Source organism: Oncorhynchus gorbuscha, linkage group LG13 (assembly GCF_021184085.1).
Source record: "Oncorhynchus gorbuscha isolate QuinsamMale2020 ecotype Even-year linkage group LG13, OgorEven_v1.0, whole genome shotgun sequence".
Classification (NCBI taxonomy): domain Eukaryota; kingdom Metazoa; phylum Chordata; class Actinopteri; order Salmoniformes; family Salmonidae; genus Oncorhynchus; species Oncorhynchus gorbuscha.
The window spans coordinates 24997160-25023934 of NC_060185.1; the positions used below are offsets into that span (position 1 = coordinate 24997160).

General features: G+C 42.3%; 1 protein-coding gene across 4 annotated transcripts in view; it reads right to left on the reverse strand.

The window, feature by feature from the left end:
• LOC123992611 (glycerophosphodiester phosphodiesterase domain-containing protein 5-like) overlaps positions 1-26775 on the reverse strand; it is a 77429-nt gene that overhangs the window by 41292 nt on the left and 9362 nt on the right. For all 4 annotated transcript variants that reach the window (XR_006831283.1, XR_006831282.1, XM_046293889.1 and 1 more), the window contains exon 2: positions 7639-7814. Coding sequence is in view for 2 of the 4 variants with exons in the window: in XM_046293889.1 (XP_046149845.1) it covers positions 7639-7755 (117 nt within the window). In the remaining 2 variants the exon portion in view is untranslated. The remainder of the gene's footprint in view (positions 1-7638; positions 7815-26775) is intronic.

The following is a 26775-nucleotide window of genomic DNA, read 5'->3' on the forward strand; positions in this document are numbered from 1 at the left end:
GAATGAACACTTATTTTAACTTAATACATCAATAAAATCTATTTAGCCTCAAATAAATAATGGAACCGGTTAAATTTGGTTTAAATAATGCAAAAACAAAGTGTTGGAGAAGAAAGTAAAAGTGCAATATGTGCCATGTAAAAAAGCTAATGTTTAAGTTCCTTGCTCAGAACATGAGAACATATGAAAGCTGGTGGTTCCTTTTAACATGACACTTCAATAGCCCAGGGAAAGAGGTTTTAGGTTGTAGTCATTATAGGACTATTTCTCTCTATACCATTTGTATTTCATAAACCTTTGACTATATTATGTTCTTTTAGGCACTTTAGTATTGCCAGTGTAACAGAATAGCTTCCGTTCCTCTCCTCGCCCCTACCTGGGCTCGAACCAGGAACACATCGACAACAGCCACCCTCGAAGCATCATTACCCATCGCTCCACCAAAGCCGCGGCCCTTGCAGAGCAAGGGGAACAACTACTTCAAGGTATCAGAGCGAGTGATGTCACCAATTGAACCGCTATTAGCGCGCACCCCGCTAATTAGCTAGCCATTTAACATCGGTTACACCTAGCTAGCCATTTCACATCGGTTACACCAGACTAATCTCGGGAGATGATAGGCTTGAAGTCATATACAGCTCAATGCTTGAAGCACAGCGAAGAGCTGCTGGCAAATGCACGAAAATGCTTACAAGCCAGCTGCTGCCTACCACCGCTCAGTCAGACTGCTCTATCAAATCAAATCAAATTTATTTATATAGCCCTTCGTACATCAGCTGATATCTCAAAGTGCTGTACAGAAACCCAGCCTAAAACCCCAAACAGCAAACAATGCAGGTGTAATCATAGACTTAATTATAACATAATAACACACAGAAATACAAGCCTTGTGTCATTAATATGGTCAAATCCGGAAACTATCATTTCAAAAACAAAACGTTTATTCTTTGTGAAATACGGAACAGTTCCGTATTTTATCTAATGGTGGCATCCATAAGTCTAAATATTCCTGTTACATTGCACAACCTTCAATGTTCTGTCATAATTATGTAAAAGTCTGGCAAATTAGTTTGCAACGAGCCAGGCGGAACTAACTATTGCATATACCCTGACTCTGCATGCAATGAACGCAAGAGAAGTGACACAATTCCCCTAGTTTAATATTGCGTGCTAACCTGGATTTCTTTTAACTAAATATGCAGGTTTAAAAATATATACTTGTGTATTGATTTTAAGAAAGGCGTTGATGTTTATGGTTAGGTACACATTGGTGCATCGACAGTGCTTTTTTTGCGAATGTGCTTGAGAAGTAGGCTGTGATTCAATGACAAATTAACAGGCACCGCATTGATTTTATGCAAAGCAGGACACACTAGATAAACTAGCAATAGCATCAACCACGTGTAGTTAAGATTGAATGTTTTTTATAAGATACGTTTAATGCTATCTAGCAAATTACCTTGGCTCCTTGCTGCACTCACATAACAAGTAGTCAGCCTGCCACACAGTCTCCTCGTGGAGTGCAATGTAAATCGGCCATGATCGGTGTCCAAAAATGCAGGTTATGAAAACTTGAAATCTGCCCTAATTAAATCGGCCATTCCAATGAAATCGGTGGACCTCTAGTTTAAGGCCATCTTGCTGTGCCCAACTGGGGCTACTGACAAAAAGGTGCTGGCATGCAATCCAATTCCCCTCCTACCTGCTAGCTCCAAGGCTAGCAGGGTATTCTCCACTATTCTCCAGTGGCGCCATCTAAACAGCCAGCAGTCAGGAGAGTAGTGCATTATGATTCAATAGACTTCTCTCGTGGGGTCACTTCTTCTCATTACCTCCCAGTACCAAAGTCATTATAGAAGCTGCCGCTGCCCCATGCCTGCTTAGAGTCCAGACTACTATAGTGTCATTATGACTATAGATGGACCTACCAAGAATTTGGCTGCATGGAAAACATTGATCAAGCACACCTAGCATGGCACACAGCACAATCCACCTTCACTGCAGGTCAGCAAGCAAGAGAGTCCTCCCACAACACAATAATCAAAAAAATATATCACAGGCAGGGAAATTATAATGAATGCTGCTAGACTAGAGCTTCCACATCAGTGGTGGTCGGGAACGTTTAAGATGAGGGAGGACAATTATTTCATGAGCATGGCCTTATTTCTATTACAGCACATTGGATGACTGACAGACATATTCCATTCATCCAGTTTAACATTGATACAACCTAGCCTATGACTTCAACATCTCTCTACACCCATCCTGAGGCTGATACAACCTAACCTATGACTTCAACATAGGTGTCTCCCTCCATCTCTCTCATTTGGCACATTCCAGATAATTATATGATAACACACTTTGGACCGTAGGGTTAAGTGGTGAAGTGCGTTTTAATACAGGACTGGACAGATGCATAGTTTTGATGTACAGAAATTAACCAGAGCATTATTCTATGAGAGTGAGGAGTGTGTGAATGCTAGAAGGAATTGGTTCTCTAGGATAGAACACTCTTGACACATTTATATGGAGACTTACATGGATATTCTGGCATGTGCTATCGTGTATGTGATGAGAAATGGGTGGGTTACTCCTCACGCCTCTCATCTTCCTTGCACAGCATTGCCAGGTGAAATTAGTGTTATTCAAAGTGTTCTGTAAGTGCATTCGATAAGCATCATGGAACCTACACAATTTGGGATTTTGTATTTGAATTGAAGGATTGGATACCATTTAGTCCGAGGACTATTGATGTGCATAAGTAGTATTTCTGTGGATCGAGTTTATGTATGTGCGTACATGTGAAACAGTGGAGGCATCTCAGAGGAAGAAGGGGAGAACCAAAAGTTATTATTTTTAGATAAAACTAAACTACATACACGTCAGCAATTAATTTATTAAAACACACCGTTTTCCAATGAAGGTCTACAGTACCCTCAACAGCCATCTGTAGGGTAGCACCATGGTATAACTGGAGGACAGCTAGCTTCTGTCCTCCTATGGGTACATTGACTTCAATAGAAAACCTAGGAGGCTCACCCCCTTCCATAGACTTGCAGTCACCTATCAGTGCTCTTGCAGAATGAACTGACATATCCACCCAATCAAAAGATCAGAGAATTAATCTAGTACCGAAAGCATAAGCTACAGCTAGCTGAGTGAGTGAGTGAGTGAGTGAGTGAGTGAGTGAGTGAGTGAGTGAGTGAGAGATGGGGCTAGAGAGTGCGCTAGCCGCAGAGAGAGGACACAGACCACACAGACCCACCCTTTCCTCAGGCAGTGGTCTGCCCCAGTCTCTCCATCGGTCTCCTTGTTGCCCTGGCTGAGTGTCCTGGACTAGACCAGCAGCTGGTGGGGGTTGTCACTGAATGTCCCACAGTTCCTCGCAGCCTAAATCCCTTCACAATTCCTGCTGCTGTAGAAAATCACTAGTGTGTTTCCCCACCCAGCCCAGGCCCACCTATCAGACCAACAGAATTACCCTGAGAAGACCAGGGTTAGTGTTCCAGCCCTCTGTTGCTCCATCCTCTCTCCAGTAATGGCAGAACTGTCAGTAGCACCAACAGGCAGTGGCTTCACTTACTACAGAACAGAACGACCTCTTCAGCTCTGTGTAGCTGCTGACCTCATAGCTACAAATAATATGATACAATAATGCCCTAGAGATTTTGCTCTTGCCTGGCCTTGGTCAGCTCTTGATTTGAAACAGCATGTTGTGTTGTCCTTGGACGCTCATATCTGAAGAGTTGAAAAGTTCAGGAAAACATTGGAGACCTTGGTAACCTCATGGACTGGCTGAACTCACTGAACACTAGCAGAGGGGAGAGAATACAGGCTCTGATAGAAATCACACTGAATGTGGTAAGAGACACACACTACCGCTGAAAGTATGTTCTCTCTAGTTAGCCTTTTGGACATAATATCTTCTAGAAGGTAGCCTACACTTCCACCAACCAACAACAAAAGCTATATGTAAACAAAATGAAAAATGTTGCTTCAAATATTCTCTTGAAGTTTGAATCCAACTTTTTTTTAAAGCACAAACCCATAGAATGTCTTTACACTAACAGTGCCAAGAGCTGGTGACAAGTACTTAACTAATGAGAACCATCCATGTATAATTGGTGTCATATCAATATTTCATTGCTTAGCTCTACACACAGAAAGGATATGACAAGGCATTAGCTATATGGGTTATGACAACAGAAAACCACCTAATAGGCTAGTCTATAAAGGAAAAAAACAGAGCTAGTTTGGCAGCCAGGCCTGGCTGTTGTTTATGTTGTTGGAAGTGCTGTACAGACTTTAATAACACGTCTACATGGTATAATTCCCCTCAAAATAGTCAGCAATTATAGTGTGTAAACAGTCCCCTCCTGCCGCTGTGAAACTAGCGAACTCCCAGAGAATCTGGGTAGAGTAGACAGACAGCCGGAGAGGGATTAAAACTGACAGACAGAACACTTTTCCCTTTGGAGAGAGACATGATTCAGGAAGATTAGGCTATTCCCCTCACCCAATATTAGAGGACTTGTTTGAATGTCAGCACTCCTGGAAGTGCAGACTGACTGAAAGGTTCATAGATATGATTATTGAGCTATGACGACGGGTAGACAAGGTTACCAGTAAATTTGTTTTCAAAGACAGTTGATAATGACCTTCACCATAGGGTATTCATGCAAATGCTTAACTGAAAGTCTTCTATGAACATCAATATAGAGGCATCCTCCTAAACGTTTGTTAACTTGTGTCTCTAACTTCTACAGCTCTGACATACAAGAGGTGTTGAAGCTTTTGACCTTTCATTCTGTAGGGAACTAAAAAGGTAATGGAAGACAAGAGTTAGCGGTGGAATGAAATGTACAATTGACATTCTGCTCAGAGAATGTTTCCTGCATGATGTTGGCTGAATGTTCTCTGCCATATTAGACACCTGGTTGTCTAGTGTAGTGCAGTCTTTAGCTGTGAGGTAAAACAGTGATGTTGGCTGAATGTTCTCTGCCATATTAGACACCTGGTTGTCTAGTGTAGTGCAGTCTTTAGCTGTGAGGTAAAACAGTGATGGTGGCGAGTGATTTGAAAACAGAATTTCCATTTCACATGTCCCTGTAAGTCATTTGACAGACCAATGCCACAGAATGATGCTCATTCCTACTTCTAGACCCATTGTGCTCCAGGTAAAGACTGGCTAAGTGGAAGAACTCAATTATTACCGAGGCCAGATCAACTTGCAGTGCCAGTGACGTGGGCGGCCTTTTTACAAACCGCTCTAAAACAGAGGCAGGTTCACAAAGAGAGGGAGGCTCAGGCAAACTGGCCTGTTCATTATCCATCTCTGAGAGGAGAGACAACAGCAACCACTTCTATTCTGTTCTGAATCGGGGCATTATGAAGGGAGTGCATGTCACCTGTGGTTTCTCATAGTCATGGTTCAGTGATGCTGCCCGTCAGGTTCAACACATCACATCATGTAACTGATACCATGTTTTGATTACCAACACTGATTGGGCACTTTGGTCATTAAAGATGCATCTAAAATATGACGTCATCTGACCTGGCAGTGCTGGCACACAAACAGGCAATCTCCCAATCTAAGATGACTATAGGCCTCCAATACAAGGCAGCACAGCAGCCATAGTTAGAGATATTTCGGGATTGAGGCAATGAGGCCCTTGATCTACTTCCCCAGGGTCATATGAACTTGTAGATAGCATTTTTATGGCCCTGTGTCCAGTATGAAGGATGTTCGAGATAGTTTCACGTGCCAATGCTAATGGTAATGGGTATTTGCTAGCCTGTTAGCCATTGCGCTAGTTAGCAACTTCTTTAAAACCGCACGCAGAGACATGAACATCTGACTGTGGGAAGTAGATAAAGGGCCTTATTGCCAAAATCCCAAAGTTTCCTTTAAATTCATCCTTATACGCTGTGTTCACTTGAAAGAGAACAAAATGGTGACAATGGAAAGGGCTGTGTGTGACTGCATCGGTTCTACCCTGTGGGACATAATTGTATTCGATGTTGGCCTGGACGTCAGTCCATCTCTGCAGAGACCCTTTGGTGCTGTAGCCATAGGGCCTCGGCTGTTGGAGCTGCATAAAAGAGACATCCAATTTAACTGATTTTTTACTGGTATATTTCCATCACAGAGTTTTTATTCATGCTTCGTTAGCAGCATTCAAATGTACAGTACTTCAATAATCGGCTTGTGGGCGGACCCAGAAAAATAAGCTACTGAAACATGGCATAGTGGGGGTGGGAGGTTGGGATGCAGATTCTGGCACAGGGGGAGACTGGCAAAGACTCAGTAGCACCATGGAAGGTCCAATATAATCCTGTGGTACTGTGCATAGACAGGCTGCTGATTGTCCAATTCACCCCCAGTGGGTCAAAGTACCCACCACACATGGCCAAGGCTGTATGCACACACACACTAACTTTGCAGTACCATAGCTATCCGTCTCAGAGACAGGAAACAGACACAGAATCCTATTCCCATCGAAGAATGTCAACAACCATATAAAATACATATAAATTGTTGTTTCTCTGTGCTGATTTTCTTGTCATGTGGCCTTGGTCCAGTCAAATATGAATGTGTTCCGTCTATCCGAAGGTTTAAAGAACTGCAGCATTCCCTTCCTGAGGGCAAATAGGGTAGGAATGAAAAGGTCCAAACATATAGCTCATCCATCCACCATTCGGCAGAGCCTGCAAGTAAAGCTCACCGGATGAGAGCTTGTTCCTACGAATAAAAAAAGGGTACTTGGACATATTTTTGTTTGAAGTGAATGGGAGTTGTAGGATGACACTGCAATCCATGTTATGATGTGTCAAATTGTATGCAAATACCCCTGAGGGAATGGTGCGTTTTCCCTTTCTCTCTCCCCATATTGATCTTTCCAAGCCTTATACCACATTTATGAGCCATATAAAACATGTATGGTACATTATATTTCACACACATTGCAGCCCCCTCAGCTCTGTCTCCATGTCCCAGGCTAGCTAAGTGATGGACTATCGTGGTCCAGCCCCCATGCTCTCTCTAAATTACTTATCATGCGGTACTAAATCACTGACAGACAGACCTGGGTTGCATAGCATTACGGAAAACCCACTTAGACAAATAAAGTCTGATGAATATGACCAAGGGGAGGTTGTGAATGTTTAATTTTTAAAAATCTAATACTACTATCTGCAGCACTTACAGGCTTAAAACACAGTACCAAGGTCAAAGACACCTTAAGTGAGAGCACAAGGACATGTTATTAGGGATGGGCTGCAAGGTTATCTGGTAAGAGATAGGCCTACATGGCTCTTTATAAATACAGCTTAAAAGAAGGGGTTATTGTAGGGTAAGGGAAGGCATGGGAGAGGATTACTACCCACATGCACTGCACTCACACCAAATTCAAGTGTTTTTAATTAATCGAGAGATAAGATGCAGTGTGGCACTGTAATCCTGCAGTGGAATTGCACAGAAAAATAAACTGTCCGGTACCATTCAATAACACTCGATCCCTTCACCCAACAGACATTTGGGCCATAACAGACCTTCCAGAAATAACTACCATATATAGATACACCATGTCCATTATGGTAATTTAGGTCCGAACATAATGTCTGCTGGGCAGAACTCACCTTGGTGGTGTCATCATGTGAGCGCTGGTACCGTTTCCAGCGGCATCCATAGATCCCTGTGAGACATGACAAACACAGCTGCCTCTCATAGACCTGCAGGGGTTGGTGCTTCACCATGCTCCTTCAGTCCTGGCACGCCTCCAGACCACTAACATCCCATTGACCTGTGAGCCTGCCTGGGAGCGGAACAAGGAAACAGAAACGTCAGTATTGCCTTCAATACATTCTACAAGGAAATATTGTATCCATTAGGACATGACAGGTGTATGGGTGATTGTTGTACGTATTTCACTGAGGTGACATTTGAATATCAACAGTCAGCAAGAGAATAAATTTGAATATCAACATGCCACACGCATATCTACACATTTTAATACCAACATATTGCACTGAACTAGAAAGACAAGAAAGTGGTCGTTGAATTAGAATAGATTGGAACCATTATTTCACAATAATTAATTATGGCAGATTAATTTCACTACCCCTTGGGGGAAAAAAATAAAATAAAAAAAATCTGCCTACAATTTGAACATTGCTAAACTTCAATTGAACAATTCCCCCAGAATATGAGAGTCTTCTTGATGGATATTTTAGTTATCTTTAGTTAAAAGTCTATCAAAGCATAAAAAACATGTTACAATTTCAGTACTTCAGTAAAATAGAACACAGAATAAAGGGACAGACTGCCATGTGGCACATGCCACTGGGCTGGTCCATTTTTAGTGGTTTTATTGTGCAAACTGATAATTATCTGGCTGGTAATGGAGGCCTCAAGGGGGTGGGGGGTGGCCTGGTGTTTTAGAAATGCCAGGGCAAAATTCTGGTCCCAGTCCGCCCCTGCACAGTACAATGAAAAGCACCTTCAGTGCTTTGATGCTAAGCCACAAATTTGAATTGCCATTGTCAAGCCCTGTTTCCAATGACAACTGTGACTGTCTCCCGTGGCTTCCATCGATACAAGGTCAGAGCTAAATTACAATCTAATTGAAAGGACTAGGTGCAGAGTGTCTATTGAACATTACATTAAACTACAATGACATTGAATTTGTTGAATATCCCTTTACTCTCAGAGGATCACAGCCTGGCTGGGTTCTACGGCAGAGTAGAGGGCACCAGGACTTGTGTGTGTGTGTGTGTGTGGTGCCCACTGGGCAGGCAGGGCAGGGCAGGATCCAGCCTTGGCCTGGGTCTACTCTGACTAATCCCAGATTAATTACTCAGAGAATGACTAAAGGTCCTGCTGGCTCAGCAGCAATTGATTTCAGTTGCAATAATAACAATAATAAATGGCAATAACATTAAGCCAGGGCCTGGCTGGCTCAATAAATGTCACAGTCGTCCTGGGGTATGAAGGAGCATGCTGATCAAGTTAACTCTGTATAAACGCATGCTGATTACCATCTGAAAGTGAAACAACCCAATATCAAGAGTGTAAATAATTGACCTGTACACAAGATTACAAACCAAGATGTGAGTTTAAACTCCAAGTAAACATGATTAACAAAAATGATTACAAATGGAGATTAGAATGCAATATTATCAGCATGTTTCTCAATTGAAGACTGTGCCTGACTTGCTAGTCCTCACACTGTGCCAGTTTTAAATTGCAGCTACCCTATGGGCCGTCTGTGAGCAGCACTGTGTTTCAGGAGGGATTTGAAATACATGTTAATTACACCCATCAGCATGCAATCAGGGCAGCGTGAGCTCTGCAGCTTTGGACAGCTGTTTATTTGCCTCATCAGAGGGGGTTGTGCTTCCTGTCATAAGTGGAACTGCCGTGAGGAGGGCATGGGGCTCATCAAGACCACTCTGTCACACCCCAGCTGGCCCTGTCACCACAGCTCCGTGACCAGACCAGTCAGGCTGAGCACTGTTGTAGAGTTTGACTAGTCCTGGTTGAGGAGCTTCAGGGTGCTGTAGGGTTTAGCTGAGGATCAGACACTGCTGCCTGCCCTGCCTCGCAGGAGCACAGTTATTTGATCATCTGTTTTTTGTCTAAATAAATCACATCAGAGCAGTGGATGGCTTTATAACGCAAGCACACAGGCTTATGAAATCTGCTATGGAAACAAACTGCTGTCCAAAGTCTTCATCCTCCCAGGCTGCACTGCTTCCATCAGAATCCTTTGGTTTAGGGATGTAACTAAGGGAATATATGCACTTCATATCAAATGAACTGGGGTACTAGTACTTCAAGGGTCTAGTGAGGAATGAATATACACCGTTCAAAAGTTTGGGGTAACTAAGAAATTTCCTTGTTTTTGAATTCTGGGGCGGCAGCGTAGCCTAGTGGTTAGAGCGTTGGACTAGTAACCGGAAGGTTGCAAGTTCAAACCCCCGAGCTAACAAGGTACAAATCTGTCGTTCTGCCCCTGAACAGGCAGTTAACCCACTATTCCTAGGCAGTCATTGAAAATAAGAATTTGTTCTTAACTGACTTGCCTGGTTAAATAAAAGGTAAAAAAAATAAAAGGCCAGAGTTGCCTCTACACTTTTGACATTGAGACTGGTGTTTTGCAGGTACTATTTAATGAAGCTGCCAGTTGAGGACTTGAGGATTCTTTCTCAAACTAGACACTAACGAACTTTCCCACTTGTTCAGTTGTGCACCGGGGCTTCCCACTCCCCTTTCTATTCTGGTTAGCGCCAGTTTGCACTGTTCGGTGCAGTGAGTAGTACACAACGTTGTACGAGATCTTCATTTTCTTGGCAATTTCTCGCATGGAATAGCCTTCATTTCTCAGAACAAGAATAGACTGACGAGTTTCAGAAGAAAGTTTGTTTCTTAAGTCCAGTTTTATTGCTTCTTTAAGCAACAGTTTTCAGCTGTGCTAACAATTGCAAAATGGTTTTCTAATGATCAATTAGCTTTTCAAAATGATGAACTTGGATTAGCTAACACAATGTGCCATTGGAACACAGAAGTGATGGTTGCTGATAATGGGCCTGTCAGCCTATGTAGATATTTGATAAAAAATAAAGAAAATCTGCCGTTTCCAGCTACAATAGTCATTTACAACATTAACAATGTCTACACTGCATTTCTTATCACTTGATGATATTTTAAAATTAGCAAAGAAATAAATAAATTGCTTTTCTTTCAAAAACAAGGACATTTCTAAGTGACCCCAAACTTTTGAATGGTAGTGTATTAAAGGGAGAATGGTAGTGTATTAAAGGGAGTACTGCATAATTAAGTAGGACTGGCTTCTATTCTGTGGCACTATCCTGTGTGTATTAATATGGAGAAGAAAGGACTTGAGGGTCTTAGTTCCATAGACAGGATGACAACACTGAACTAACCAACTTCAAATGTGAGCTCAAGTAAAGCATATACACATCTATTATAGGTCATCCTGTTATGTAGCAGGGTTAATAAGCAGCCTGTAGTGAATATCTTGGATCATGATAATTATTTGTATTTAGGCTTCCAGTCCAGTTTCGAGAGTACAGATGGATCATTACACATCTTTAAAACACCAACATTAAACATATTGACATGTGTAAACTTATTCAAATAGAGTCAACAAAACCTTTCATATGATGAGTTTGATCTCCAACATGGGGTCTGGGTGTTGAGGCAGCAGCTTTAACACCTGAGATGTGCAAGGGAAGCATTATGGTCATGTTTCCCACAGCGTCAGTACTAGAGATATCAGTCCCTCCTTATTAAAGGCCATATGCATTAACATAATGTGCCAATTACTAACCCTCACTGAATAGCACCTTCACAACTAAACATTTCCCACGGGTGTTCAGATACAGTAAATGTTATGGTTGTGTGTATACTGTATTGGATCAGAGTTGACAGAGTAAATATAGCCTATGCAGAGTAGAATTTAATTGCAAAGCAATATTGTTCCCATCATATCAAATGTGATCCAATTGCGTAAAAGCATAACTGAAATGTGTATGAAGTGCATTCTTCTCATCACTGTAAGTTTTCCTGAGCATTATGCAATAATGACCGATTGCCAGTAAAGCAGCCTGGCAGTATACAGTTAGGAGAGTGGGCTGCCCCAACAAAGTCACAGATTGTCTGTGACCGTCTGCTAAACAAGACCAGCTCTTTCTTTACAAAGCCCGAGGTTGTCAAACTATTTGTTGTGGACAGTAAATCACTTGTTGCCTTGAATGCCCTTTGTCCTAATGTCTGAAAAATAAGATTGAAGGGCAAGGAAGACCCCAAAATGTTCATCTTAAATTCTGCTGCCTCATTTCCTCCAATGAAAGAGGCAGAGAGAAACAGTCTGCAGGGTAGGAAATGCTTCAGCACTTTTCACAGGCCAGCAGACAGAGGGGAGAGGGAGACTCCTTTAACCAACAAACAGATTGGAAGGAGACTGAGGCCAAGTAGCACAGGTCTTCAGCATGACCAGATGCCAGGCCACAGCTATTGGGTTGGAGTGTTACAGAAAACACAGTAGACACCTCTCAAACTCTCATAGCTTCTCATCTTAGCTGACCTAACACACTGGAATCAGCTGCAGCTCAAAGACTCAATCGGCTGCTAAACATCACAGCTCACAGTGTCAGTCGGATTCCGAAGGCTGTTTAAGATGACAAAGTCTATAGACAATTGACTCTTCGCTAAGCCCTGCCCCAGAATTTAGGGCAAACAATCGCAGCACTCCAACGGATAGCAACTGTCGTCAAGTCCGATATCTCGGACAACCTCAAGTTTTAAATCGCATGAAACTGTAAATTAACCAATCGTCTGTCGTTCATGCAATGGAATGGTCAAATGCTATATATATATATATTTTTTTTTAAAGTGAATGGGTGACAGAGAAACAAAATTGTACAGTTGAGGCCATGTGGCAGAAAGTGATAAGAGCACTGGAGATAAATCGTGGGGGCTAGTGGGTCAGGGCAGGTGTTTGCTTTGTATGCGTTTTGTATAAAAGATTAAATCTGATTTTTATTATAATTGCAGGAAAGCCAATGGGGCTATGGAAAAACAGTTCTTATAAAATCAATGTTAAAAATGGCTAAACAAATTGTACAGTGCACCAGGAGTACTTGCTACTGTGATTCCTGATGTGCAGAACCTGAGTATTTTTCTAATCCGAAATTATTGTTACATTGTTTGCTAGCTCAGCTGGTTAGCTAGCTCAGTCTCATTGACCCACAAGCATTGCTAAAGCTAGCTAGCCACTTAATATAACTAGTTTTTTTTCTAAATGTATGTTAGCTAGCTAAGCTAGCTCCCATGTGCTGTCGCCCTCAGGATATGATTTGAGAACATTAGTTCGGTCCAAAAGTGGTTATAGCTTTGACTGCATGCTGACAGTGACTTAAGAGCCATTCAACATTGTATTGCAGTCCACCACAACATACCCAAGAGTTTCCCGATTAGGAAAGGGTAGTCGGTGTTCAATTTAAATTGGGTATTAGAAACAGTTTGAGATCAGGGGATTTCGCAAGTGGTTGAATGGGGAATTGGGTTGAATTCCCGGGCCGTCCCGGGAAAATGTTGTCTGAGGTTGCAACAGTAACCAAGGGGGGCGGGGCTTAGCAAAGGGTCAATTGTTTAGAAGGAGCTCTGAGCTCCAAGCATGGATTCCATTTTTCAATTGATAGATGACTTTGGTCCATTTATTAGTAGCAGGCTTTCTATCATAAGACTACTGTACCTCAAAGGATTTTATTGGCTTTAATAAATCTCCTCATTGCAATTAAAAACCACCATCTCCTTGGAGAATTGAGCTATGGCCATCAAGCTCATAGATGAATAGGGGAGGCTTTGGTTAATTAAATGCCCTTTGAGGAGTCCATTTTAACGAGCAGGCTGATAGTGCTCAGATCACAGCCGTTTAAAGCAGCTCAATCTCGGGCAGAGTTGATCCATCAGCGGAGTGATGACAGTCTCACCCTGTCACTCAGTGCAACGTCTGCCTCCTGTGATTCATCAATACATTTAATTAACAGATGGTTGGTTTTCATTTGGTCAAATGCGAAACAAGTTACTTCCGAGTCAGTCACTCTCCCACACGGCTCCAAAACGCTGACACAGCTCCTTGTCCCACTCGCTCCAAATCCCTCGCCAGGAACTGTGACGCATATTCATGAACCAGAGAGCTCACCACGAGGCGCGGAGTGGCACGCTACGACTGCCTGTTTAGGTGTGTGGGCTCCAGCCTCACTCTGTGCAGGTTTGATAGAGTTCCATGTGCAGTGGGCGGAAATATTTGCTCTCCATTTCCCGTCCTGTATTAGACTCTTCAGGCCTAGTAAAAGGCACCCAAGAATACATTAGGGAGTAGATATGGTGGAAGTATTCATGAGTGCCTACACACTCCACATCAACCCACTGAGGTACAAAAGCACCATCAAAGTGGTTTATTTATAATAAGACACATTTCTTCAAGGAAACATTCACTATTCTGCATTTAGGCATCCCATTTTGAAATAAAATTTGAACTTTGTCTATAATGGGACCACTTATAATGAAAGAAGGGGAATCTCAAAAGGCACACTGAAACTTACAATAATTTGCATAAAACAGCAGATAAAGCTATTATGTAGCCCATCCTCTCATATTTCAAATCCTCTTCCTATTTCAGGGGCAATCATTCTAGGTAAACCCTGTTTAGGGAATGTCCTTGTTTTTGTCCAAAATAACATCAAATTGATCAGAAATACAGTGTAGACATTGTTAATGTTGTAAAAGACTATTGTAGCTGGAAACAAGAGGTCGGCCGATTAATTAGGGCAGATTTCAAGTTTTCATAAGGATCAGTAATTGGCATTTTTGGACACCGATCATGTCCGATTTACATTGCACTCCGGGAGGAGACTGCGTGGTAGGCTGACTACCTGTTATGTGAGTGCAGCAAGGAGCCAAGGTAAGTTGCTCGCTAGCATTAAACGTGTCTCATAAAAAACATTCAATCTTAACATAAATCACTAGTTAACTACACGAGGTTGATGATATTGCTAGTTGATCTAGCGTGTCCTACGTTGCATATAAATCGATGCGGTGCCAAATGGGTGATTTAACAAGCGCATTTGCCTTTCTTAAAATCAATACACAGAAGTATATATTTTTTTTAAACCTGCATATTTAGTTAAAATAAATCTAGGTTAGCAGGCAGTATTAAACTAGTGAAATTGTGTCACTTCTCTTGCGTTCATTGCACGCAAGAGTCAGAGTATATTCAACAGTTTGGGCCACCTGGCTTGTTGCGAAATCATTTGCCAGAGTTTTATGTAATTATGTCACAATATTGAAGGTTGTGCAATGTAACAGGAATATCTACACTTATGGATGCCACCCATTAGATAAAATATGGAACGGTTCTGTATTTCGCTAAAAGAATAAACGTTTTGTTTTCGAAATGATAGTTTCCGGATTTGACCATATTAATGCCCTAACGCTCATATTTCTGTGTGTTATATTATAATTAAGTATATGATTTGATAGAGCAGTTTGACTGAGCGGTGGTAGGCAGCAGCTGGCTCGTAAGCATTCATTCAAACAGCACTTTACTGCGTTTGCCAGCAGCATTGCGCTGTTAATGACTTCAAGCCCATCAACTCCCGAGATTAGGCTGGCAATACAAAAGTACCTGTTAGAACATCCAATAGTCAAAGGTAAATGAAATTCAAATGGTAGAGAGAGAAATAGTCCTATAATAACTAAAAGCTAAAACTTCTTACCTTGGAATTTAAGACTCACGTTAAAAAGGAACCACCAGCTTTCATATGTTCTCATGTTCTGAGCAAAGAACTTGAATGTTGTTTTTTTACATGGCACATATTGCACTCTTACTTTCCTCTCCAACAGTTTGTTTTTGCATTATTTAAACGAAATTGAACATGTTTCATTATTTACTTGAGGCTAAATTGATTTTATTGATGTATTATATTAAGTTAAAATAAGTGTTCATTCAGTATTGTTGTAATTGTCATTATTACAAATAAATAAAATGTTTTTAAATTGTTGGTATGAACTTATGGTCCTCCAATAAAATCGGTATTGGCGTTGAAAAATCATAATGGGTCGACCTCCAATTAAAAGCATCACTTATCCCATTCTTCTCAATTATGATGCCAGAGTTAGTCAGACAATTATAATTGTCAAAAAGAAATACAAATTGCTAAAAAGCTAAGAGCCATTTTTCAAGCAAGAATTTCACTAGGACTGATTGTGGAGGGGAAAACTGAAAATGTGCTATTATTGGTTTGGAACCCTTATATGTCCATTAAACAATTTACCACATGGTGATGTCACCATTGAAGGTCAAATCTCCACCCCACTAAAACAGGTGGAAAATTCAGGCAGTCTTTTAAAACAGCTTTTACACTTAAAAGGGGCCTTATCATTTTCATAATTTCATGTATTATCCCAACCTCTGAAAATGTAAAAACACTCGAAATTCACAGTGTTGACTGAACTGGGCCTACACACTGTAGATCACTATACTAATTGCACCTTATGTTTCAAGTGGGAATAATTACAATCTCACTATTTCAGCTAATTTTGAGAATGTCTCAGAAATTTGAGAACCTTTTGAGAATGTCACAGTAAGTAAAATTAATCACAATATGAACATCTTCAATATGAATAATTAAGGTGATGAGTCGTGTTTTGCTTGCTATCCTTAAAGTGGTTGACTCATTACAAAGCTTTTTCTTCAAAACACAGTCACATGAATGAATACAGATTTTATGTACAGTAAAGTAAGCACACAAGACCGGTGGCATGGCAGTTCAAGGTACCGCAACTCTCTGACGTCTATACCCCACGATACTGGGTTGAAACAACAACTCAGAGTATTCAACACCAGCTTGTTCAGAAATCCCAGCTGTCAGAACAAGTTGGCCTCTACTGGAGGCCCATATAAAGTTGCATAATATGTCCTCCTGGATCTGTCAACATGTACAGTCTGCACATTTCAACAAGCAACGAGTCATTTTTATTGATTACTGATTCATAATCATGACCATTAGGTGAAGCCACAAGCCATAGTCTATTCTACCTGAGATGTTGTGCAAGATATCTAGTAGTGCTATCTATTATCAAGTCATTTCGCTCACTGTGCACGCCCTGCAGACAGGAAAGAGCAATAAGTGGTTTAAGAGCTGTGTGCACTGTAAAAAATGAGTAACAAGCCTAATACAGTTACTCGTTTGTGGATTGCTGCCTGGCATATTGAAAGCAGGCGAACAGGCTGTTGCCTCAATATGCCAGCAGAAGATGAATCATGCATCAATTCAAACTGTAACAGAAAGGCTTGTAGTGGAGGGAAATCAAGCCTCCCAGTCAGACCATTGAGGGATAGCTATCTAGTAAGCCATCTCCTAGCTTTTACCAGGGCCAGGGCTAGCTAGCTACTACCAGAAGAATCAGGAAAGTAGAGTTTAGGCCTCTACATCAAAGCAAACTATTCACCACCACTGCTCCTCATAGTCCCTATCCACACAAGCACAAAGGAGCCAGGGAACACTCTTCAAAGCTCTGCCAAGAGAGGGGTCGACTTTGAGGGTAAATAAAACAACAAAAAAGAGGAATTGACTGAAGTGAAGATTTTGCACCGACTGCAGTGCTTGTGAAACACCTTTTTAGGAAGACTTGAGCCGGCAAGTTCTCATAAGTCAAATAGGCCCATTATATTGTGTGATACTGAAGGGTGACCGGATTAACTATAGACATGTTGATCTGTTTACCTTTTGGTGAGGAAGGCAAATGGGATTGAGTCACACACACACACACACACTATATTCAATATAAGCATGTGAAAACAAAGTTCAAAGAGGTGGTGGGTAATTAGTTTTTTTTGACACAGTTACTCAATATTGTTCACCACTGAAAAGGTGCAATGTTGTCCAACAGGTTTCCAGATATCACTGCTAAAATTGTGAACATGACTAAGCACTGTATTTACTCAAGATGAACTAATGATCCAGTCTTAGAACATCTCCAAAAATAGAGCATGTTAACCTCCATTTTGTAATGATCTAGACAGATATTAGATATGGAAAATCCTGCAAATTAAAGATATTCCAAGTAAAATAAATATTTTCAGCAACAGCTAAAAAAGGAAGTAGGCCAACCGTAGATTAACATGTGTGAATGCATTTGAACTCCACAAATGGAATATAAATGCGCAATATGTTTTCAAGTGTCACTGTGTCATCTGTGTGCGAGGGTATAACCTAATGCGTTGCAAACAGTGTCATGAGGATACCTGGCAGCAACGTTTTTCCCTTGGCAATAATAACACTGAAGCAAGCAATGAAGAAGCATCTCCATTTCTTAAGATGTACAGTCAATTAGGTTTGCCTCATTAACAGATTCAACATTTTCAAGCACTGAATTTCCCCAGCTCTAAATTCTTCAAAAATAATGTACATCATTGAAGGGCAAGGCTGAGACTAAACCAGATACATCATTCTGATTAATGGGTCACTGCTAAGTCTAATAATGTTTTGGTATTACTGAGAATGATTGAGGGTGTGCCACTGAGTCATTCATTTAATTTAATGTTAATGCAATGAATGAATAAAGGAACAGCCGTCACCCAGCTCATTGGGAGCATGATGGCACGCTGGAAGTCTGCCAGGAAAGGTCAGCATTAGGATCATGTTGGAGCACCAGAAGTATGCCAGGACAGGAGAGGTACAGTAGAATTGGGTCAAATGCCATAAAGAGATCGTCCTCTCAATTTTTATCAGGGAAAAGGATAAATCTCAGAGGAAGAGATCAGGCCCGGTCTCCTCTCATGGGCCAAGGAGAGGTGTGATCTGACGCAGGCAGGAAGAGAAGAGCCGAGTCAGCCAGTTGGTAATGCTGGGTTATACTGCATCCAGGGTGCAATTGGAGTCCAGAAGGTGATTGATGGAGCTCAGATCAGACAATAGACTTCGGTAAATATAGCCTTCTCCTTGGGGAGACATCACCTGCTGGGGCACCAAACAATCCGTTACAACAGGTGTCCTCATATTGCTGTGGGCATACACAGGCAGGCAGACAAGGCGGATATGCTGTAATACAGAATTACCTTCCATATTTTCAAGGATAACATATGAAGATGAAAATTCTAAAATACACACTAGAGTGGAGATCAGATGGAGAAAAAAAACATGCAAAGAAGATATTGCATGGATACACAAGGCAAAGAATAATCACACACTGCTAGGTTTCAAACAGTTTAGTTCTCCTTGATCAAACAGCCAATTAAATCAGACGGGCATTAAATCAGCAGTAGCGCACTTTCAGCCTGTAAAGTGGTGGTGCATTTCAATGAGTCATGCAGTCTCAGCAACAGTGAGCCCATCCCTCCCAGCAGCCTCTCGGTTATCATGTGGGCACAACGTGTTTGCAGACACCTCGTCTCCCTGAGAAGTGAAAGCCTGTGATTAAGGCTACCACAGAGATAGTGGAGAAGAGCAGCGCTTACCAACAGGATGGTGCTAGGGAAAGCGGTGGAATGTTTGATTATCACCCCACTCATCAGCTAAAGACAACAGCCAGGGTTGGTTGCCATTAACCAAAAGTGGAAATATATATATATTTTTTATTTCACCTTTATTTAACCAGGTAGGCTAGTTGAGAACAAGTTCTAAAGTAGAGTGCTGGAGTCTACTCTAAGTAGAGTGTTGGAGGCTATTTTATAGATGACATCGCCGAAGTCGAGAATCGGTAGGATGGTCAGTTTTACGAGGGTATGTTTGGCAGCATGAGTGAAGGATGCTTTGTTGCGATATAGGAATCCGATTCTAGAATTAATTTTGGATTGGAGATGCTTAATGTGAGTCTGGAAGGAGAGTTTACAGTCTAACCAGACACCTAGGTATTTGTAGTTGTCCACATATTCTAGGTATTTGTAGTTGTCCACATATTCTAAGTCAGAGCCGTCCAGAATAGTGATGCTGGACGGGCGGGCAAGTGCGGGTGCAGTGATCGGTTGAAGAGCATGCATTTAGTTTTACTTGCATTTAAGAGCAGTTGGAGGCTACGGAAGGAGAGTTGTATGGCATTGAAGCTCGTCTGGAGGTTAGTTAACAGTGTCCAAAGAGGGGCCAGAAGTATACAGAAAGGTGTCGTCTGCGTAGAGGTGGATCAGAGACTCACCAGCAGCAAGAGTGACATCAGAGAAGAGTGGGACCGAGAATTGAACACTGTGGCACCCCGATATAGGTTGCCAGAGGTCCGGACAACAGACCCTCCGATTTGACACACTGAACTCGATCAGAGAAGTAGTTGGTAAACCAGGCGAGGCAATCATTTGAGAAACCAAGGCTGTTGAGTCTGCCAATAACAATGTGGTGATTGACAGAGTCGAAAACCTTGGCCACTTGATGAATACGGCTGCGCAGTAATGTCTCTTATCGATGGCGGTTATGATATCGTTTATTAGAACCTTGAGCATGGCTGAGGTGAACCAGGACCAGCTCTGAAACCAGATTGCATAGCAGAGAAGGTACGGTGGGATTCGAAATGGTCGGTAATCTGTTCGTTAACGTGGCTTTCGAAGACCTTAGAAAGACAGGGTAGGATCGATATACAGTGGGGCAAAAAAGTATTTAGTCAGCCACCAATTGTGCAAGTATTCACTTAAAAAGTATACACTTAAAAAGATGAGGCCTGTAATTTTCATCAAAAGGTACACTTCAACAATGACAGACAAAATGAGGGGGAAAAAATGCAGAAAAATCACATTGTAGGATTTTTAATGAATTTATTTGCAAATTATGGTGGAAAATAAGTATGTGGTCACCTACAAACAAGCAAGATTTCTGACTCACAGACCTGTAACTTTAAGAGGCTCCTCTGTCCTCCACTCGTTACCTGTATTAATGGCACCGGAATTTGTTATCAGTATAAAAGACACCTGTCCACAACCTCAAACAGTCACACTCCAAACTCCACTATGGCCAAGACCAAAGAGCTGTCAAAGGACACCAGAAACAAAATTGTAGACCTGCACCAGGCTGGGAAGACTGAATCTGCAATAGATAAGCAGCTTGGTTTGAAGAAGTAAACTGTGGGAGCAATTATTAGGAAATGGAAGACATACAAGACCACTGATAATCTCTCGATCTGGGGCTCCACGCAAGATCTCACCCGTGGGGTCAAAATGATCACAAGAACGGTGAGCAAAAATCCCAGAACCACACGGGGGGACCTAGTTAATGACATGCAGAGAGCTGGGACAAAAGTAACAAAGCCTACCATCAGTAACACACTACGCCGCCAGGGACTCAAATCCTGCAGTGCCAGACGTATCCCCCTGCTTAAGCCAGTACATGTCCAGGCCCATCTGAAGTTTGCTAGAGAGCATTTGGATGATCCAGAAGAAGATTGGGAGAATGTCATATGGTCAGATGAAACCAAAATATAACTTTTTGGTAAAAACTCAACTCATCGAGTTTGAAGGACAAAGAATGCTGAGTTGCATCCAAAGAACACCATCCCTACTGTGAAGCATGGGGGTGGAAACATCATGCTTTGGGGCTGTTTTTCTGCAAAGGCACCAGGACGACTGATCCGTGTAAAGGAAAGAATGAATGGGGCCATGTATCGTGAGATTGAGTGAAAACCTCCTTCCATCAGCAAGGGCATTGAAGATGAAACGTGGCTGGGTCTTTCAGCATGACAATGATCCCAAACACACCGCCCGGGCAACAAAGGACCGGCTTCATAAGAAGCATTTCAAGGTCCTGGAGTGGCCTAGCCAGTCTCCAGATCTCAACCCCATAGAAAATCTTTGGAGGGAGTTGAAAGTCGTGTTGCCCAGCAACAGCCCCAAAACATCACTGCTCTAGAGGAGATCTTCATGGAGGAATGGGCCAAAATACCAGCAACAGTGTGTGAAAACCTTGTCAAGACTTTCTGAAAACGTTTGACCTCTGTCATTGCCAACAAAGGGTATATAACAAAGTATATACACTTTTGTTATTGACCAAATACTTATTTTGCACCATAGTTTGCAAATAAATTCATTAAAAATCCTACAATGTGATTTTCTGGATTTCTTTTCTTCTAATTTTGTCTGTCATAGTTAAAGTGTACCTATGATGAAAAATACAGGCCTCTCATCTTTTTAAGTGGGAGAACTTGCACAATTGGTGGCCGACTAAATACTTTTTTGCTCCACCGTAGGTCTGGAGCAGTTTGGGCCTAGTGTCTCCACCTTTGAAGAGGGGGATGACCGTGGCAGCTTTCCAATCTATGGGAATCTCAGACGATACGAAAGAGGTTGAACAGGCTAGTACAAGGGGTTGCAATAATTTCAACAGATCATTTTAGAAAGAGGTTCCAGATTGTCTAGCCCGCCTGATTTGTTGGGGTCCAGATTTTGCAGCTCTTTCAGAACATCAGCTATCTGGATTTGGATAAAGGAGAAATGGTGGGGGCTTGGGCGGGATGCTGTGGAGGGTGCCGGGCAGTTGACCGGGGTAGGGGTAGCCAGGTGGAAAGCATGGACAGCCATAGAGAAATGCTTATTGAAATTCTCAATTATAGTGGATTAGCCTCAGAGCAGTGGGCAGCTGGGAGGTGCTCTTATTCTCCATGGACTTTAGTGTCCCAGAACCTTTTTGAGTTTGTACTACAGGATGCAAATTTCTGTTTGAAAAAACTAGCCTTAGCGTTCCTAACTGTCTGTATATTTGTTCCTAACTTCCCTGAAAAGTTCCATATCACGGGGGCTATTCAATGCTAATGCAGAACGCCACAGGATGTTTTTGTGCTGGTCAAGGGCAGACAGGTCTGGAGTGAACCAAGGACTATATACATTCCTGGTTCTACATTTTTTTAATGGAGCATGCTTATTTAAGATGGTGAGGAAGGCACTTTTAAAGAATAACCAGGCATCCTCTACTGACGGGGTGAGGTCAATGTCATTCCAGGATACCCCGGCTCGGTCAATAAGAAAGGCCTGCTCGCAGAAGTGTTTTAGGGAGCATTTGACAGTGATCAGGGGTGGTCTTTTGATTGCTGACCCATTACGGATGCAGGCAATAAGGCAGTGATCGCTGAGGTCTTGATTGAAAACAGCAGGTGTATTTGGAGGGAGAGTTGGTTATGATGATATCTATGAGGGTGCTCGTGTTCACAGATTTGGGGTTGTACCTGGTAGGTTCATTGATCATTTGTGTGAGATTGAGGGCATCTAGATTAGATTGTAGGATGGCCGGGGTGTTAAGCATGTCCCAGTTTAGGCCACCTAGTAGCACGACCTCAGAAGATAAATGGGGGGCAATCAATTCACATATGGTGTCCAGGGAACAGCTGAGGGCAGAGGGTGGTCTATAGCAAGCAGCAACGGTGAGAGAGACTTGTTTCTGGAAAGGTGAATTTTTAGAAGTAGAAGCTCGAATTGTTTGGGTACAGACCTGGATAGTAATACAAAACTCTGCAGGCTCTCTTTGCAGTAGATTGCAACACCGCCCCCTTTGGCAGTTCTAGCTTGGTGGAAAATGTATTTAGGGGTGGAGATTTCAGGGTTTTTGGTGGTTTTCCTAAGCCAGGATTCAGACACGGCTAAGAAATCCGGGTTGGCAGAGTGTGCTAAAGAAGTGAGTAAAAAAACTTTGGGAGAAAGCTTCTAAAGTTAATATGCATGAAACCAAGGCTTTTACAGTTACATAAGTCAACAAATGAGAGCACCTGGGGAGTGGGAGTGGAGCTAGGCACTGCAGGACCTGGATAAACCTCTACATCACCAGATGGACAGAGGAGAAGTAGGATAAGGGTACGGATAAAGGCTATACGAACTGGCCGTCTAGCACATTTAAAACAAAGAGTAAAAGGAGCAGGTTTCTGGGCACGATAGCATAGATTCAAGGCATAGTGTGCAGATAAAGGTAAGGTAGGATGTGAGTACATGGAGGTAAACCTAGGCATTGAGTAATGATGACAGAGATATAGTCTCTAGAGATGTTTTAAACCAGGTGATGTCATCGCATATGTAGGAGGTGGAACAACATGGTTGGTAATGGACGAGGAATATTGATATTAGAGAGAGGCATGCGTAACCAAGTGATCATATGGGTCCAGTGAGTGTTTGCGCTGGCTGGGGACACGGCGATTCAGACAATTAGCAGGCAGTGGAAATGTTTTTTTTGGGGGGGGGAATTCAGTTCATTTGCATGGCAAAGAGGGAGTTTGCAATTCATCTGATAATTCTTCATAACTTTCTGGAGTACAGTCGTGGCCAAAAGTTATAAGAATGACAAATAAGAATGACAAATATTAATTTTCAAAGTCTGCTGCCTCAGTTTGTTTGATAGCAATTAGCATTTTCTCCAGAATGTTATGAAAAGTGATCAGATGAATTGCAAAGTCCCTCTTTGCCATGCAAATGAACTGAATACCCCCCCCCAAAAAAACATTTCCACTGCATTTCAGCCTTGCCACAAAAGGACCAGCTGACATCATGTCAGTGATTCTCTCGTTAACACAGGTGTGAGTGTTGACGAGGACAAGGCTGGAGATCACTCGGTCATGCGGATTGAGCTCGAATAACAGACTGGAAGCCTCAAAAGGAGGGTGGTGCTTGGAATCATTGTTCTTCCTCTATTAATCATGGTTACCTGCAAGGAAACACATGCAGTCATCAATGCTTTGCACAAAAAGGGCTTCACAGGCAAGGATATTGCTGCTCGTAAGATGGCATCTAAAGCAACCATTTTTCGGATCAAGTACTCAAGGAGAGCGGATCAATTGTTGTGAAGGCGGCTTCAGGACACCCAAGAAAGTCCAGCAAGCACCAGGACCATCTCCTAAAGTTGATTCAGCTGCGGGATCGGGCACCACCAGTACAGAGCTTGCTCAGGAATGGCAGCAGGCAGGTAGGTATGAGTGCATCTGCACACACAGTGAGGAAAAGACCTTTAGAGGATGGCCTGGTGTCAAGGGTAGCAAAGAAGCCACTTCTCTCCAGGAAAAACATCAGGGAGAAGACTGATATTCTGCAAAAGGTACAGGGATTGGACTGCTGAGGACTGGGGTAAAGTCATTTTCTCTGATGAATCCCCTTTCCGATTGTTTGGGTCATCCGGAAAAAAGCTTGTCCGGAGAAGACAAGTCCACATGCCAGCAGCATACCACCCTGCATACCACTGCTGGCTTGCTTCTGAAGCTAAGCAGGGTTGGTTCTGCTGGAAGTGGTGTTGGAAGGAAGTGATTGGGGACACTGCCCTGTGTAGGGTGCAGTCTTTCATATGGGACATTAAACAGGTGTCCTGACTCTCTGAGGTCATTAAAGATCCCATGGCACTTATCGTAAGAGTAGGGGTGTTAACCCCAGTGTCCTGGCTAAATTCCCAATCTGGCCCTCAAACCATCACGGTCACCTAATAATCCCCAGTTTACAATTGGCTCATTCATCCCCTACTCCCCTGTAACTATTCCCGAGGTCGTTGCTGCAAATGAGAACGTGTTCAGTCAACTTACCTGGTAAAATAAAGACAAAGTGAGCGCTATCATCAGTCCTGTGTCATGCCAATAGTAAAGCCATGAATAAAGAATGGTACCAACTCATTCTCCGAGAGCAACTTCTCCCAACCATCCAGGAACAGTTTGGTGACGAACAATGCCTTTTCCAGCATGATGGAGCACCTTGCCATAAGGCAAAAGTGATAACTAAGTGGCTCGGGGAACAAAAATTCAATATGTTGGGTCCATGGCCAGGAAACTCCCCAGACTTGAATCCCATTGAGAACTTGTGGTCAATCCTGAAGAGGCAGGTGGACAAACACAAATCCACAAATTCTGACAAACTCCAAGCATCGATTATGCAAGAATGGGCTGCCATCAGCCAGGATGTGGCCCAGAAGTTAATTGACAGCATGCGAGGGCAGATTGCAGAGGTCTTGAAAAAGAAGGGTCAACACTGCAAATATTGAGTCTTTGCATCAACTTCATGTAATTGTCAATAAAAGCCTTGGACACTTATGAACTGCTTGTAATTATACTTAATTTATTCATATTATTTATTCATTTATTATTTAACTAGGCAAGTCAGTTAAGAACAAATTCTTATTTTCTATGGTGGCCTAGGAACAGTGGGTTAACTGCCTGTTCAGGGGCAGAACGACAGATTTGTACCTTGTCAGCTCGGGGGTTTGAACTCGCAAACTTCCTGTTACTAGTTCAACACTAACCACTAGGCTACCCTGCCGCCCCATTGACTCTTTCCATAGTAACATCTGACAAAAATATTTAAAGCAGCAAACTTTGTGAAATTTATTTTTGTCATTCTCAAAACTTTTGGCCACGACTGTACTTGAGGAAAATAGGCACGTTTCTCAACATATACCGTTTGAGAAGGGATTGCGTGACGATGAGCTTTGCAACCGCGAGACACAGCTTGATAACATGAATGCGATTGTCCAGTCTGCTGGGTGGGGCATTATTACATTCCTTCATTGGATTCCTATGTCCTTCCTATAATATCGCTGGCAACGGCACCATGCAATGCACCCTGGATTAAAGAGGCAGACAAATAGGAAGAATGTGCTTGACCCGTTAAATTACATATTTCCTATTCAAGAGAAGACATCCTCCCAAATTATGACAATGGACAGTATTGAAATCTGAGATGTACGATAGACATTTCCGCAGTCCTACGTCATACCGGACACATTTCTGCCTGCTTGAATGCCAATAACTCACATACACATGAAAACATGAAATGACCCATGGAATTGACAGAAGATCACTTAGAGATGCACAAAAACAATATAACATTCCAAATGGGTGAACCTTTCCTTTAATGATCGTTACCCTCAGGTATTTTATAGGCTGTTTCTGCCTGCAGGCTTATATGGGACCTGCAGCCTTCCTCACCATCAACCAGACATGATGTAACATGAGCTGCTGGCTGGCAAATTCCATGCAGAACAGAAGTCAGTCTGATGTGTTCAAACACCGTCCTGCTGGCCTGTGGGCAGGCTGGCATCTGCCTCTGTGGCTGCTTCTCTACTATACCAAAACTGACAGCAGGTGCAGGCCATCTGGGGATCCCTCCTCTCCACCTAAGCTTCATAACAAGGCTTGTATTTATATATTTTTTGCAGTCTCAAGAAGCTATGAAATATTTGAAATCATATTGCTACAGTAGCAGCAGTTTGTGTGAGGGGATGTTCACCATGGTTGGTTTTTAGAACTCTTTTAGATAC